At 33.2% G+C, this 13,906-nt stretch overlaps 1 protein-coding gene across 7 annotated transcripts in view; it reads right to left on the bottom strand.

The window, feature by feature from the left end:
• LOC124360410 (repetitive organellar protein-like) overlaps positions 1-13,906 on the bottom strand; it is a 96,430-nt gene that overhangs the window by 66,861 nt on the left and 15,663 nt on the right. For all 7 annotated transcript variants that reach the window (XM_046814019.1, XM_046814022.1, XM_046814021.1 and 4 more), the window contains exons 3-5: positions 9,381-9,451; positions 6,505-6,756; positions 2,079-2,152 (exon numbers count right to left, since the gene is read on the bottom strand). In XM_046814019.1, the coding sequence (XP_046669975.1) occupies positions 2,079-2,152; positions 6,505-6,756; positions 9,381-9,451 (397 nt within the window). The remainder of the gene's footprint in view (positions 1-2,078; positions 2,153-6,504; positions 6,757-9,380; positions 9,452-13,906) is intronic.

The following is a 13,906-nucleotide window of genomic DNA, read 5'->3' as shown; positions in this document are numbered from 1 at the left end:
AATGTCAAAACATGACAAAAATAAAAATTCTTAATAATAAAGGAATTTTTTTCGTTTTAATAATAAAATACAGGTTAAATAAGAAAACACAAAGTTGACCAACTGATTGCCTGATTGGAAAATGGCAGCAGCTGTTATTAAAGGTTTCAAATGCGTCTAAAAAAAGAATGATTCCCTATTTAAAGTGGACACCCTTTACCTGTGTATAAATATATATCAGGTGTCCCAAAAGGCCCCTCTCTCTCCCATTCACTTTTCCACAGAAATATATCTACCACTATATACGGGAGGGGGGAATCGTTATAATGCTAAAAATCATGTTTTTGGGATATACCTATTGTATGGGATCATACCAGCACTGCGTTGTTCTTGTCATTTGTACAAGATCAGTAATTAGACGTTGGTGCAGCTATTTGTATAGGATTGTTGTTGCCCTTCGCTGATTGTTTTGTGTAAGCCCGGTGTTTAGTCGTGCTATATGTTGGTACCCACTAGTATTGGTTGTGACAATTGAACGGGATCGGGGCATAGTTGTCTAGTCCAATTTGGTTATAGTAATTTGAGTATACTAGGTTATAGAATCACATTTTCAGTGTCACATTTCATTAAATTAAAACAATCTCAATATGTATTCGCTCCTGATAAATAATATTTGAAGGTACCAAATGTCAATAAGATTTAAATCATTCACCTATTATACTCACCACTTGACGTCCACTTTGGAAGTTTCAAGAGTTATTTAACTTTGCAATAAATTTATTTTCATAAATACCAAACACATAATTACTGATTTCAATTTGTGTTTTTGTTTGTTAATTACATTGTATAATTAGTTTCACAAGAACATTTTCTACTATACATTTTAATAAATGTACATTGATTCACTTTTAGATCACTTATAAATAGATGTTTAAAACAAATTAAAACATTCCTGTATAATCATAGATGTTACTGCCATGAACACCAAGTAAATAAGGAGAACAGAGTTGGAGAATAACCGGGATTGACGAAAATGGTTCCCTGCACTTTTAGTCTCGGACCCAAAGCAATATTTGAGACAATAAAAGGCATTTAAAATATTGCATCAAATGACTACTTCCATCATATAGATGAATATTACTGTACAAGAAATATAAACAGATAATATTTAACCCTTTGAACCCCAGGCGACGAAATATCGTCGCCGAGAAGATATGCGAAGATCCCCGTGGCGACGATGTATCGTCGCCAATGAAGTTGCGAGAATCCCCGGGCGACGTAATATCGTCGCCATGTTATATGCGTTTAATACATATTTATTTGAAATCGTAAAATACTTATTTTATGAGTATTAATACATATTTATATGTATTTTATTAAAATACTAATTTTTTATTTATTTAGGTAATATCAGTGATTTTTGTGTTGTACGCCTAGAGGTTTTTACAAGTCGCATACTTTTATATAAAAAATTCAAAAAAAGTTTATTTTTATAGATATCAATATAATTTTTTTTTGTACATACACAAAACTAAATTTAGAAAAATAAAATGTGGGTGCCCATACTAAAAATATTTCTTATTTTTTAATTAAAAAATCTTAAAATCAATTTTTTTGCCTAAAAATCTATATAGATATATTTTAAAATTATTTTAATGCTGTTAAACATTTTTTTATACTTCAGACTAATCTTTTTCTGTGTATACAATTTCATTCTGGACATTTTGGTGTGTAATACAAGACAATAGCATAAAAAATAGCAAAAGTATTAATTTTTTACAAACAGTATGCAAAACAGCTGTTTCTGCTCCGGGGATTCTCGGTAGTTCTTAGGTCAAATGATTTTGGTACGTTTTTTCCACCATCAATATTTTGGTCTGGGGTTCAAAGGGTTAATAAAGATGCAACAAATTTAACAAATTTTAACAACAGCTTAATCTTTTAACTATTTTGGTCAGTTTTAACTATTTTTTTAAAAGCAAAAAGCTTTCTTCCTTCTTAAATATTTTCTTACTCTAGGGATTTTTATAAAGGTGAATCCACTATTAAACAATTATAATAACGTCAGCTGACAATCTACTTATTGTGAAGTTTCTTACATTAAAGAAATCTTTCAAGAATCCAGATGATGAAGCTGGTGATAAAGAGTCCCTCGAACTAACAGTTACAGCTCCTATAACGAAACAAAACAAATTTATATCCAATTACCCATAAAAATCAGTGTTAATGCAAAATTGTAATACAGCAGCCAAACTATACTATACAGGGTTAATATAAAGTCTACACTAGTACTGTAATAGCTCTCACAAGAAAACCTAAACTCTACACACTTTTATGTCATCTTATGAAGTACTTTTTGGCTATAATTACTACTTAGTTCACAAATCCTAAAAGGGGTATTTGGGATCAACTCAAAAATTTTAAGTGATAAGCCCCATCAAGTGAAGATCCTGATAAAAGAAAACTAACCACGCAAACTCTATCTTAACCCTTCCAACGCGGCTAACGCCTATAGACGCGGAACTGCCGATGGTTTAAACGCGGATAGCGTCTACAAACGCAAAAGCTTTACTTTTGAAATGGCGAAGAATTAGTTGTTAAAACTTCCGTAAGAGAGGAGGTCGATGTTCCTTTCGACTGTCGGGACTAGACAAAACGCTTTGTCACCATTGGTGGACGATTTAACGGTATCTACTCGGGTTGAAAGCAATCGCCGCAATTTTTTGTATGGCCTGTGATGCGGCATACGCCTACAGACGCGTTCGTTTCACTCAGCTGTTTAACTACGTGTGTGTTGGTCATATGTTGGTTATATTTTTAAACAAAGTGAATCAGTCCGTTGTTATTCTAATAGTCTTTTAGTTTGTTTTTACTAACATTTAGTATAATTTTTTGTTATAATGGCTAATCCAGATGATCCAAATGATTACTACGAACAACTTAGTTTGAGCACATTTTTGGTATATTATGTGTAATATTTTTTTTTTCAATTATTTGTTTTATATTTTATACCAGTTTCACCATACAAGTCCAGTTTATTTATTCTAAATAAATAAGGTTTATAAGTACAATATTTGTTTCATTTCCCTTGTAGGCTATCGTATAAATAAGTTTGTGTTGAATTTCATATTATTACATTTCAAAATCTTATACTGAACTTATTTATTTTTATGTCCTAATTATACAGAAACTTCAGTTAAAATTTACTCATTATAAATAACCTGTATAAATGTAATGTAATCTGTCAAATAGTGTTGCTATGTACATTATCCTGCAATGCAGTTTATTCAAAATTTCAAATGTTTTCGTGCGTATAAAATTCTCAAAAATATGTAATATTACATGTTTATTATTTTTCCTTATAAAGGTAATACTAAGGAATATGAAACAAAAATTAGCATTGTGAAATTAAAAAAAATTTTATGACTTAGCGTTTGACAGTAATTTAAATTAGCACTTTAAGGGTTAAGCCAGTAAAAAATAGTGGAGTGATGTCAATCCTTACTGGATGCAAGATCACCACACCCAATATCCTGAAAAAATTAATGTTTGGCGAAGTGTGATGGGAGGACGAGCTATTGTACCATTTTTCATTGAAGGAAACCTTACTGGTGATGTTTAGTTAAATATACTCCAAAAAGATGGAACACCTCCACATAAGAGCTGGTAAGTCTGCCACTACTTAGATAATGTTTTCTAAAATCAAGACCTGTCACCACTTGACTTCTTCATATGTCAAAGACAGATAAAAGCTACAAGATATTGATGATCTGTGAAATTGAATTGTACAGGAAATACAAGGGGTTCTTCAACAAACATTATAGCAAGATTTGTCACCTGTTGGTGCATTCTCAAGCCAATGAGGGAAAGCAATTTGAACATTTCTTGTAAAACGTTAGACTGGTAAGATATTACTGCCTACCTGCTTCAAGAATTCATAACAATCTTAGGAAATTGTTATTAGATTTATTTTTTTCTTCATTGGTAGCATTAAAAATACGAGTACCAAAGAAACCTCTAACTTCCCTAGTTTGTAACCTGTTATGAGTACTTAAAAAATAAGAACTCACTGAGTGGTGCTTAAAATTTAAAATTTTTAGCTGCTCTATACATTACTTTAAAACAGACTTTTTATTAACCTATTATGGCTTAACTAATGGAAGTAATATGCAGGTTGAATAAAATGTCTGGAAACACTTTAATACAGAGTGGGCCAGATAAAACCGGTCCCGAGCGAGTTTACGTAATACTCATACAATGCGTACAGGAAACTGAAAAAGTGACTAGGCGAAATAAAAAAAAATACATAATATTAAGTAAAATGAAATTTTATTTTGTCTATTTTACAACATGTACATTTAAGGATTTACAGTCTCTGTTCAAAATGGGAGCCACCAACTTGTATGCAAATTTCAGCACGGCGAATCATGTTCAGGAAAACAGTCTGTAATTCTTCTACTGGAATGTTGGCAATTTTCTTGTCGTATGTTTTGCTTCAATTCTTCTAAAGTCCGTGGGTTGTTGTGATAGACATTACCGTTGAGACGGCCCCAGAGATAAAAATCGCAAGGCGATAGGTCGGGCGATCTGGCTGGCCACAAGTCTTTACTGATGGTTCTCTCTTTAGTAAAATCACTGTGGATTCGAGCGAGAGATCGATCAGAAGTGTGACAGGTTGCCCCATCTTGTTGGAAGTACGCATATGACACTTCTTCTGGATTCAGTTGTGTAACAAATTCTTCATACATCCGTAGATAAACGCGGATTTAAGTCACCAATTTTAAAGTCATGCAATGGTTTCTCATGGGTTACATGAGGATTGTCTGTTGCCCAATACCGCGTATTTTGAGAATTTACATACCCTGATAAGTGGAACCATGCTTCGTCTGTAGAAATGAATAAAAATGGATCCACGTTACCTTCTGCAATTTCTTGAAGAACCCATTGACAGTAACGTACACGTCTAGCCAAATCAACCTCTTTCAATTCCTGAACAACACTCACACGATAGGCATGCATTTTTAATCCATGCAGTATACGCCGACAAGATGTTCGAGAAATTCCGACTTGTTGCGATAATCGTCGTGTTGACTTTGAAGGACTCCTTCCAATAATGGTCTGTACATTGGCCACAGCTTCTGGTGTTCGTACAGTTGGTTGTTTGTCTCTCTTCATATTGGACACATTGCCTGTTGTACGCCACTTTTTAATTAAATCCTGAATGGTTGATTTAGCAGGAACTCGACCTTCAGGATACTTCTCAAGAAACTTTTCACGGACCGACATTATTGAAGTTGTACGAACATATTCCTCCACTATGAAAACACGCTGTTCTATTGAATACGGCATGATCCACACTGCTCGGTCAAACACTCAAGCTACACTGACGTGGACAGATAGACAGGACAGGAACGGACGGCAGACAGTAGTGGAAGGGGAAAGGTCAATGTCCCGTCATGCTGTACATCGGCGCGCCTACGCCTCTCGGGACCGGTTTTATCTGGCCCACTCTGTATTTTTAACCCTTTTTGTATGTAATCAAACAAACAAACAGGCACTGTCCAGTGTGCTGTAGTTCTAGTAGGATTTATGCATAAACTTTATTTTTTACAGATAATTGGAGTAGAAATAATTATACAAAACAAAAGAAATAAGTTATGATACACATATTCAATGAAATAAATATGATTTTATGCAGAAACAGCTTTAAAATATACATTAAACTTGAGATTTTATTTTAAAAACAACAACACAATAATTGTTTTAAGTATTTAATGATAAAGTAAAAATATAATGTTGTAACAAAATCATGCACTATCCTATTTTTTTTCAAAATAATAAGTGTTAGTTTAAAAAAATACAACACATTACTTTAACTGAACATTTAAATACAACCATATGCAGAAATTAGCACTTTTTAATGAGTTCTGAAAGGGTTAAGTCCTGGTTACCCATGGGAGATAAAATTGAAAAAATGTTTAGGATGCTATCTTAACTACTTTATATGTAATAACCATTCACTCGCCAATATTAAGGGATGGTCCGTAAAAAATGTCATGGAAATCTTAAATACAAGCTTAGTCAATATGCATATTATTTTAAAAGTTATTTATTATAAGAACATAATGCCACAAACCGCACTTAATAAGCTTTATTCATTACAAAATGGTGGCTATGGAAATAAGATTAATATTTAACCTTAAACGACCAATGTTTTGTATGTTTTTTTTTTTTAATTACTATTAGAATAATGCACTTTGGTTACATAATCACAGGTCCATTTTTACTATGTAAGACCTTAATTAATATTATTACTATATTATAACTGTTGTAATTACTGAAGAATGCAATATTGTTCAGTATTGTAAACACCACTGTGAAAGCAAACATAGCAATTAGAATATCTGCAAGACTAAGAAAATTGTATTAAAAGATAGAAATTCAAAATACCTAGAGCTGTTGTGTTTATATTTTTAATGTTGGAAAGTTTTTTTTTACTAATTTGTGAATTTAATTTTGTCTTACCCAAAGATAAACGTATTGCTTCATATAAATTTAGTTTAGTGAATCTTCCATCTCCAATTTCTATCATCTTCTCAAAAAACCTTGTCAAGACAATTTGGTTAGTCGAATCAATGAAATTACAATTTCTATTACAAATATCGGAAATCTTGCATTTGATGCAGACAGAGTACATTATCAATGAAAAGAGAATTAAATTATTTTCTTCATTTTCAAGATTTGGCAGATCTTCTGGCATACATTCTGGAAAATAATCTGAAAAGAAAAAACAATATTAGAATGAGTAAATAACTTTTAATTGCTACGTATTTATTTACAGAAAAAATACAATAGCATATACGAGTAATATTCACACAATAATGGACATTTGGTTATTTTTTAAATAAAGAGAAAACTGTGATTTCATAGTTGAAAAATAGTTTACTCCTTCAACAAACCTTATTCAGGTCACACTAGAGACAGAGCATAAGTATTTTAAACTCTCTGCATAGTAATTTTCCCCCTGAGATTTGACCCAGTAAAGAAAACAAGTTATAACCTTACTGGGTTATCTTGATCACCTCATCAGTTTCAAGCCGTTGTCCTCAAATCCACTTTGCCAAATGCAAGAAGAGAAAGTCACAAGTGAAAGGTCAAGACTGTATGAAGAGTTATCAAAAAGTTCATAACTTAAAGTTATCTGAGATCAATTTTGATCCAGGAAAGACTCAGAGACAGTAAGTAATCCTTTCAGTAGAAAGTGAAAATATACCAAAATTATAATTTAAAGAGATTTTGCACAATCTTTTAAATCTAAAATCTAGGTAAGTTCATTTGGCATCTAACTTATCCATTTCATATTTGTTTTCAACACCTTATGCCAGCAACTTTTATCATAACTTAAAAATTGCTCTTATAAAATTTATATTTTTTTCATTTTTATTTATAAATGTATTAAATTAATTATTTTCTATATTTTTTCAAGGTGTATTTTGTTTTTTTAATACTGAACTTTGAGATTTTATATTTGGAAAAATAAGCAGAATAACAATTTTGTAAAGTTTGATCTTCTTTGAAATTTAAATGAATGAACTTGGGAAGACAATAATTGCATTCTGTAAATCGTCATTACCATTCTATTTATTTAATATAACTAAGTTTAAAATAAAGTTTCTAAAAGGTTTTTAGCCATGATTTGCAAGCAACTGGTGAAGAGGAGGGAAAGGAAAAGACAAGGTATCTGATGGTGTGTTGAGTTCACAAGAGACGGTTCTTTCCCAAACCTCAGCCCGGGCACCTTAAGTGCTCATCACAGCAGCTGACATATTTTTGTACGAGGGGGTACCCAAAAAAAAACCGGAATTGTATTGCTGGCAGCCGGCAGCGTGTAGTACACATTCCTGCCGCTAGGCGTGTGTCGCGCAACCCATTGCGAGCTCAGTGACCCCAGTTCCATTATCCTAGTGCATTCTGTTCGTTCATAGTGACTGTTTTCGCTAACCCTGTTTTGTTCTTGTTTCGTTTTTTGTCATGGCAAGTTTAAGTGAACAACGTGCAGCTGTGAAATTTTGTTTTTTACTTGGTAAAAATGCTGCAGAAACTATTTTAATGTTGAATACAGCTTACAAAGATGATGCTATGGGGAAAACTCAGGTCTACGAGTGGTTCGCTCGATTTAAAAATGGCGACATGTCGATTGAAGACAAACCTCGTTCTGGACGTCCATCAACCTCTCGAACGGACGAAAATGTTGAGAAAATTCGTGAACTTGTGCTCACCGACCGTCGACAGACAATTGAGGAACTATCAGAGAGTAGTGGGTTAACTTGGAGCTCAGTTCAGCGAAAAGTTTGCCAGAAAAGACCCGATTTGTGGCAGACTGGAGACTGGTTCTTCCACCACGACAACGCACCGGCACACACAGCCATCTCAGTTAGGCAGTTTTTAGCCAAAAACGGCATGGTTCCGCTGCCCCACGCACCTTACTCGCCTGACCTCGCTCCATGCGACTTTATTTCATTTCCACACATGAAAAGAGGCTTGAAAGGTCAACGATTTGACAGTGTTGAAGAGGTTAAGAAAAAAACGAAGCTCGAGCTTGCAGCCATTTCTAAAGATGACTACAAAAAATGTTTTGATCAATGGAAATACCGTTGGGACAAGTGTATTAGTTGTAATGGAGATAAGGTCGTATTGTAAAGAATTTGATAATATATAATTTTTATAAAATAATTCCGGTTTTTTTTTGGGTACCCCCTCATATACTGTACATTTTGTTGTATATGTAAACATTTTAGGATTATTGTGGTTTTGGGTCCTAGGGGATCAGAAAAACTGTAAACAATTTTGTCATGAGGGTGATTGTAAGAGGCAGATTTCTCTGATATATATATATATATATATATATATATATATATATATATATAGCTTGTGTAAATTCTTCAGTCATTTAATAGGTATTTGGTCATTAAAATAAAAGTATGACAGAAACTGCCAAATACCAAATAATTCATGGACAGTAAATTAGAGGTCTATTAATTAATGGTTATTAATAACAGTTACATTTCCAGCTCTGGTTGAGCAAGTACTTCTTGGCCATCAGTAATTATTTTTTAATTAGATATATTATATAATGATGATAATAAACATGATTTTAACAAATAAATATGGACAAAATACTAATTGTATAATTCAATAAAAACACAAACTATAGTCTATAAGACAAGCTTATAAAAGCTTGTTTGATAATGTTTTCACACAGACAGTAAAATTCTAGGTATATCTAGAATTTACATGAAATGGCAATTATTACAACTGTTATAGAAACATTGTAATTTAATATTTTTTTTTAGAGTGTACTTAATATTATCATTATCAAACACTATTGATAGACAATTTACCTTTAATGAATGTGTTACTAAGCTCTTCAATATTTTTGAAGCAAGGCACCTGACGTTTTTCTGATTCATATCTGAAACAAAGTAAGTATTTATTAAGAACTTGATCTTCAGTAGATTTGTGTTACTGGTTTCTCATGAGATAGTATTATAGCATGAAAAAATTATGTTGGAAATTTAGCCCACTCACATCAATGTGGTGCTCTACAGTCTCACTCACTCTTTCTTAAAACCCGATGTGGGGCTCCAGAGACCCATTCCTTACCATTACCTCAGCCTAGCGTGGAGCTCTAGAGCCTCACACTTTGTTTTATTTGAATGATGAGTTTAACTCCGTTGTATTTCCAATCAAATGTCTATCTACAATCAGCCTTATGTTGAATTTTTTTTTAAAAGGAGCAGCAACATCATTTCTAACTATAGTAAAACCTAATCCCCAGTCATATGTTGTTTGTGTGTATGAATATAGATGGTGTATTGGACTAACTGAAAAAATTAATGAAGAAGGGGACTATACTGTTTTATATATGCATCCGTATGGTCCTTCAGATAGCTTTTACGGGTCTCAGCAAGAAGACATGTGTCCAGTACTACCTCAGCACTTACTGTGTAATATTGATACACTAGAAGTAATCACTAACCTAGGACAGAATTATAAAGTAGGAAGTGAATGACAAAAGAAAATAGAAGTGAACTGGAAACTATTCACAGATATTTTCTGAAAGCCTTAAAGTTTTACAACATGTAAATAACTATATCTAAACTTAAGAGCAATGTAAATAAAAATATTCATAAAGAGTTCATGATTCAAAAAATTGTGATTTTTAAAATACAGAACACTCAACTTGCATTGACTTCCAAACACCTATTTTACATGCTTCATTATTGGTAAGTACAATATAATTAGTATAGCAATACCCTAGTTTATTAAGATATTATATTTCCTTTGTCAGAGATGTTGAAAAAAGTTCTGACTTTATACAGGGTCATCGGAAAAGGTCGCCTTAATTTTTATTCTTTCTTGTAAAAGAAATAGTTAAGCTATGTGTGCGAAACAAACGTCATAATGCAGACAAATTGTTAAGAGTTTTAATTCCACCACTGGGCTTGAAGTAAGCTCTGTGCATGCGCAGGCTTGGTGCGCATCAACTGTCGCCATTCCAGTCAGTAGAGGCATTGCAGTCATGACGAGTGTACAGCAAAAAGATCATTGTGTTTTGTGGTATGCTGAATTGAAGTCAGTGACTCTGATGCAACGACGTTTTCGCCAAACTCATAGACAATAGCCACCTACTAATAAACCTATTGGCCGTTGTTATAGGCAGATCAAAGACACAGGAAGTGTAGGCATAAAGAAATCGCCCGGCTAGAACATCTGAAGAAAATGTGGAATGTTTGAGGCAATCCTGCCAAACATCCCACAAAAACCCCCCTAAGCCCATAAGAAGCCCTAAGAAGTCCATACCTCGATGCAGTTTAGAAGTAGGTGTAACAAAAACCACAATTCAAAATGTGATTCATAAACGTCTGAGACTACATGCGTACAAAATTCAATTGTGGCATCAAATTAAGCCTGCAGACCGACCTAAACGTGTTAACTTTGCTGCTGAGAAACGATAATCCAAATTATATCAACGAGACTTTTTTTAGTGATGAGGCAACCTTTCACATTAATGGCAATGTTAACTGACATAATTGTAGAATCTGGGATTCTCAAAAATCCAATAAAGTGTTTGAGTACGTCCATAATACGGCCAAGGTAAACGTGTGGTGCAGTCTCATGCAGGATCGTGTTGTTGGCCCATTTTTTCGCCGAAGACACAATCCGTGGAACTAACTACCTGGTCATACTAGAACTCTATGTTTTTCCACAAATTGATGATGATGAAAGGGAAAAAGGAATAACTGTTACTTTCCAACAAGATGGAGCACCGCCCCATTAGTCTTATTGAGCGTGAAACTATCACAGAAGATTCCCTAATCAGTGGATTGGTAGAGGTGGTCCTCTTGCGTGGTTGCCAAGTAGCCCTGACTTAACTCCTTTAGATTTTTTACTTAAAAAAAAAAAAAAAAAAAAAAAAAAAAAAAAACATTAGATGTCATAACGTTACATAAAAACCATTGTCAACGCTCAAAATATCCAGTGCCTGCAACATCTAAAGGACTGAATCACCAATGCAATAACAACTGTGACTCCTGATATGATAAAGAGGACCAGGACGGAGGTGGAGTAGCGCTTTGATGTTTGTTGTGCCACAGGCGGAGCTGATACATACATACTAAATATGTAAATAAAAATCTTTTAGTGTAAAATTTATTAAATTATCTTCATTGCATTCTGAGTTATTAAAAATCAAAATTAAGGCCACTATTTTTTATAACCCTGTATTACGCTTAGGCACGGCGCCGACTGCGACTGGCCCAGCCTTTTTGTGAAGTCGAAATACACACAATCAAATGGACCAATCCGGGCTGGTCGCAGTGGGCGGGTGTCCATTTGATTGTACGCATTTTGACAGAGTATAAAAGGTCGGGCCGGACCGGGCTGGGTGGGGCCGGTCACAGTCGGCGCCGTGCCTTGGACTATGTTAAACACAAAAGCACACCACCATTCTATAGCAAATTTAATCAAGTTTTTGGTGATGTAACTCCAAATTTAGGTTCAGGAGTCAGACTCTAGTTTATGACCAGATTTTGAATGCATGTCAAATTTTAAAGAGAGGTCTAAATTTTTACTTTAGGGCTCACTAAATGAGCTTAACCCTCCATCAGGCGCTTAAAATTAGAAACACCATCAGGCGCTCACGGAGGTTTCCTCCAGGTTAGCGAATAATGGATATCATAGTCGTTTAAACTGTTTTTATTTGTTTAAATATTCATACTGATTTAATTACAATGTAATATGTTCATTTTTAGAAATTAAATAAAAATTACTCTCTTATGTAATAAGTTTTACAAATAAGAATTCAAAATCTTAAAAAATGTTATTGTATAATAACAACATGATTTATTTTAAGAAATAATGAAATTAATTGTAAAAATGTTTAACCTATTGTAATAATATATGGAAATTAACTTAGTTTTTAACTTCTTACAAAAACAACTTACTTCAATTCTTGAGATATTATACAATATAAAAATGTTTAACCTACTGTAATAATATATGGAAATTAACTTAGTTTTTAACTTCTTACAAAAACAACTTACTTCAATTCTTGAGATATTATACAATTGTAATGTCAATTATTACTCTAAAATCAAAATTTATTCTTTACTAAAAATTTTTTTTAAACACTAAACAAAGTTTGAAAACATTTTCCTTCTAGTTCCTATAACGACAATGTTCACTCCATAAACAGTACTGAAATGTTCCCTAGCACACGGGTACTGTACTGACAAGTCTCTCGTCTTCATTCTCCATTTCACAAAATTCAAATGAAATATATTGTAAAATTTAAAAAGAAACCATCACACACATTTAGGCACACACGGATTATTACTCCATAAAAACTAAACACTATAAGATGCTCACGGAGATTTCGTCCAAGCATTACAAACACAACATCGGGTGCTCACGGAGGAATCGTCCAGTCTCGCACGGAAGTAGACCTCATACTGACAGATTTTGACAAAGATAAGCGGGAGGCTATTGTTTCGCTTCCCCGAAAGATGCTTGTGAAGTACACTGCGGGAAACGACTGCCAACATCAGAAAAAGTAGTACTATGTTTAATAATAAAAAATACACGGAGGAAAACTCCGTTTAGCACCCGATGTAGGGTTAAATATGTACATTTAGATTTAAACAAATTACACATTTTACTTCAGAATTTCATCCTGAATAAAATTGGACTGAATATAACTTTGATCACTATAGCTTAATAAATGGCAGATTTATTATCAAAAACATAAAATAATGTGGCATAGTGCCGTGACAAATTACACAATATTAATGAGTTTTGGCCAAAACTGAGATGTACTATATCTTAGAAATTAATCCAGATATTGGCAAAAAATTGTTATGGTTTCTTAGGTTTACGGTTTCAACATTTGAGTATTTGAGTTCAGGATCTTAGAGAGTATAAATAAACCAAGTTTCAGCGAAATCTGAAATGGTCAAAATGAAAACTATCTTTTATTGGTTGATTTGGCTTGGTATGATCCATGACTGAGATAGTGCCCATTATCCATGCTTACAGGATCTTGATAGGAAGTAGCCCTAGAAATCATGTCACTTCAGAAACTGCACAAAGGTCTTTTTAGGACTAAATGCAAAAGAGGGTTTTCTTCATCTTCTTGTTCAAAGTAAAAAAAACTATGGACTATATTTTTATATCCAACCTTGGAGTGATCAAATGTATACTGTTTACTCTAAACTGTTTTCAGGTGTTTATATCTAATGGACATGATTTAAATAATGTTTGAATATTTTAAGTGCTCTAAACACATTATTTTGTTGTGAATTACGATTCCATTATTTTAGTTTTGTTAAAACTAGAGATATATGGAAATTAAAATATGATTACAAGC

The sequence above is a fragment of the Homalodisca vitripennis genome, chromosome 4 (genome assembly GCF_021130785.1).
Source record: "Homalodisca vitripennis isolate AUS2020 chromosome 4, UT_GWSS_2.1, whole genome shotgun sequence".
NCBI classification, from domain to species: domain Eukaryota; kingdom Metazoa; phylum Arthropoda; class Insecta; order Hemiptera; family Cicadellidae; genus Homalodisca; species Homalodisca vitripennis.
This window is presented reverse-complemented; position numbering and strand designations above follow the sequence as displayed.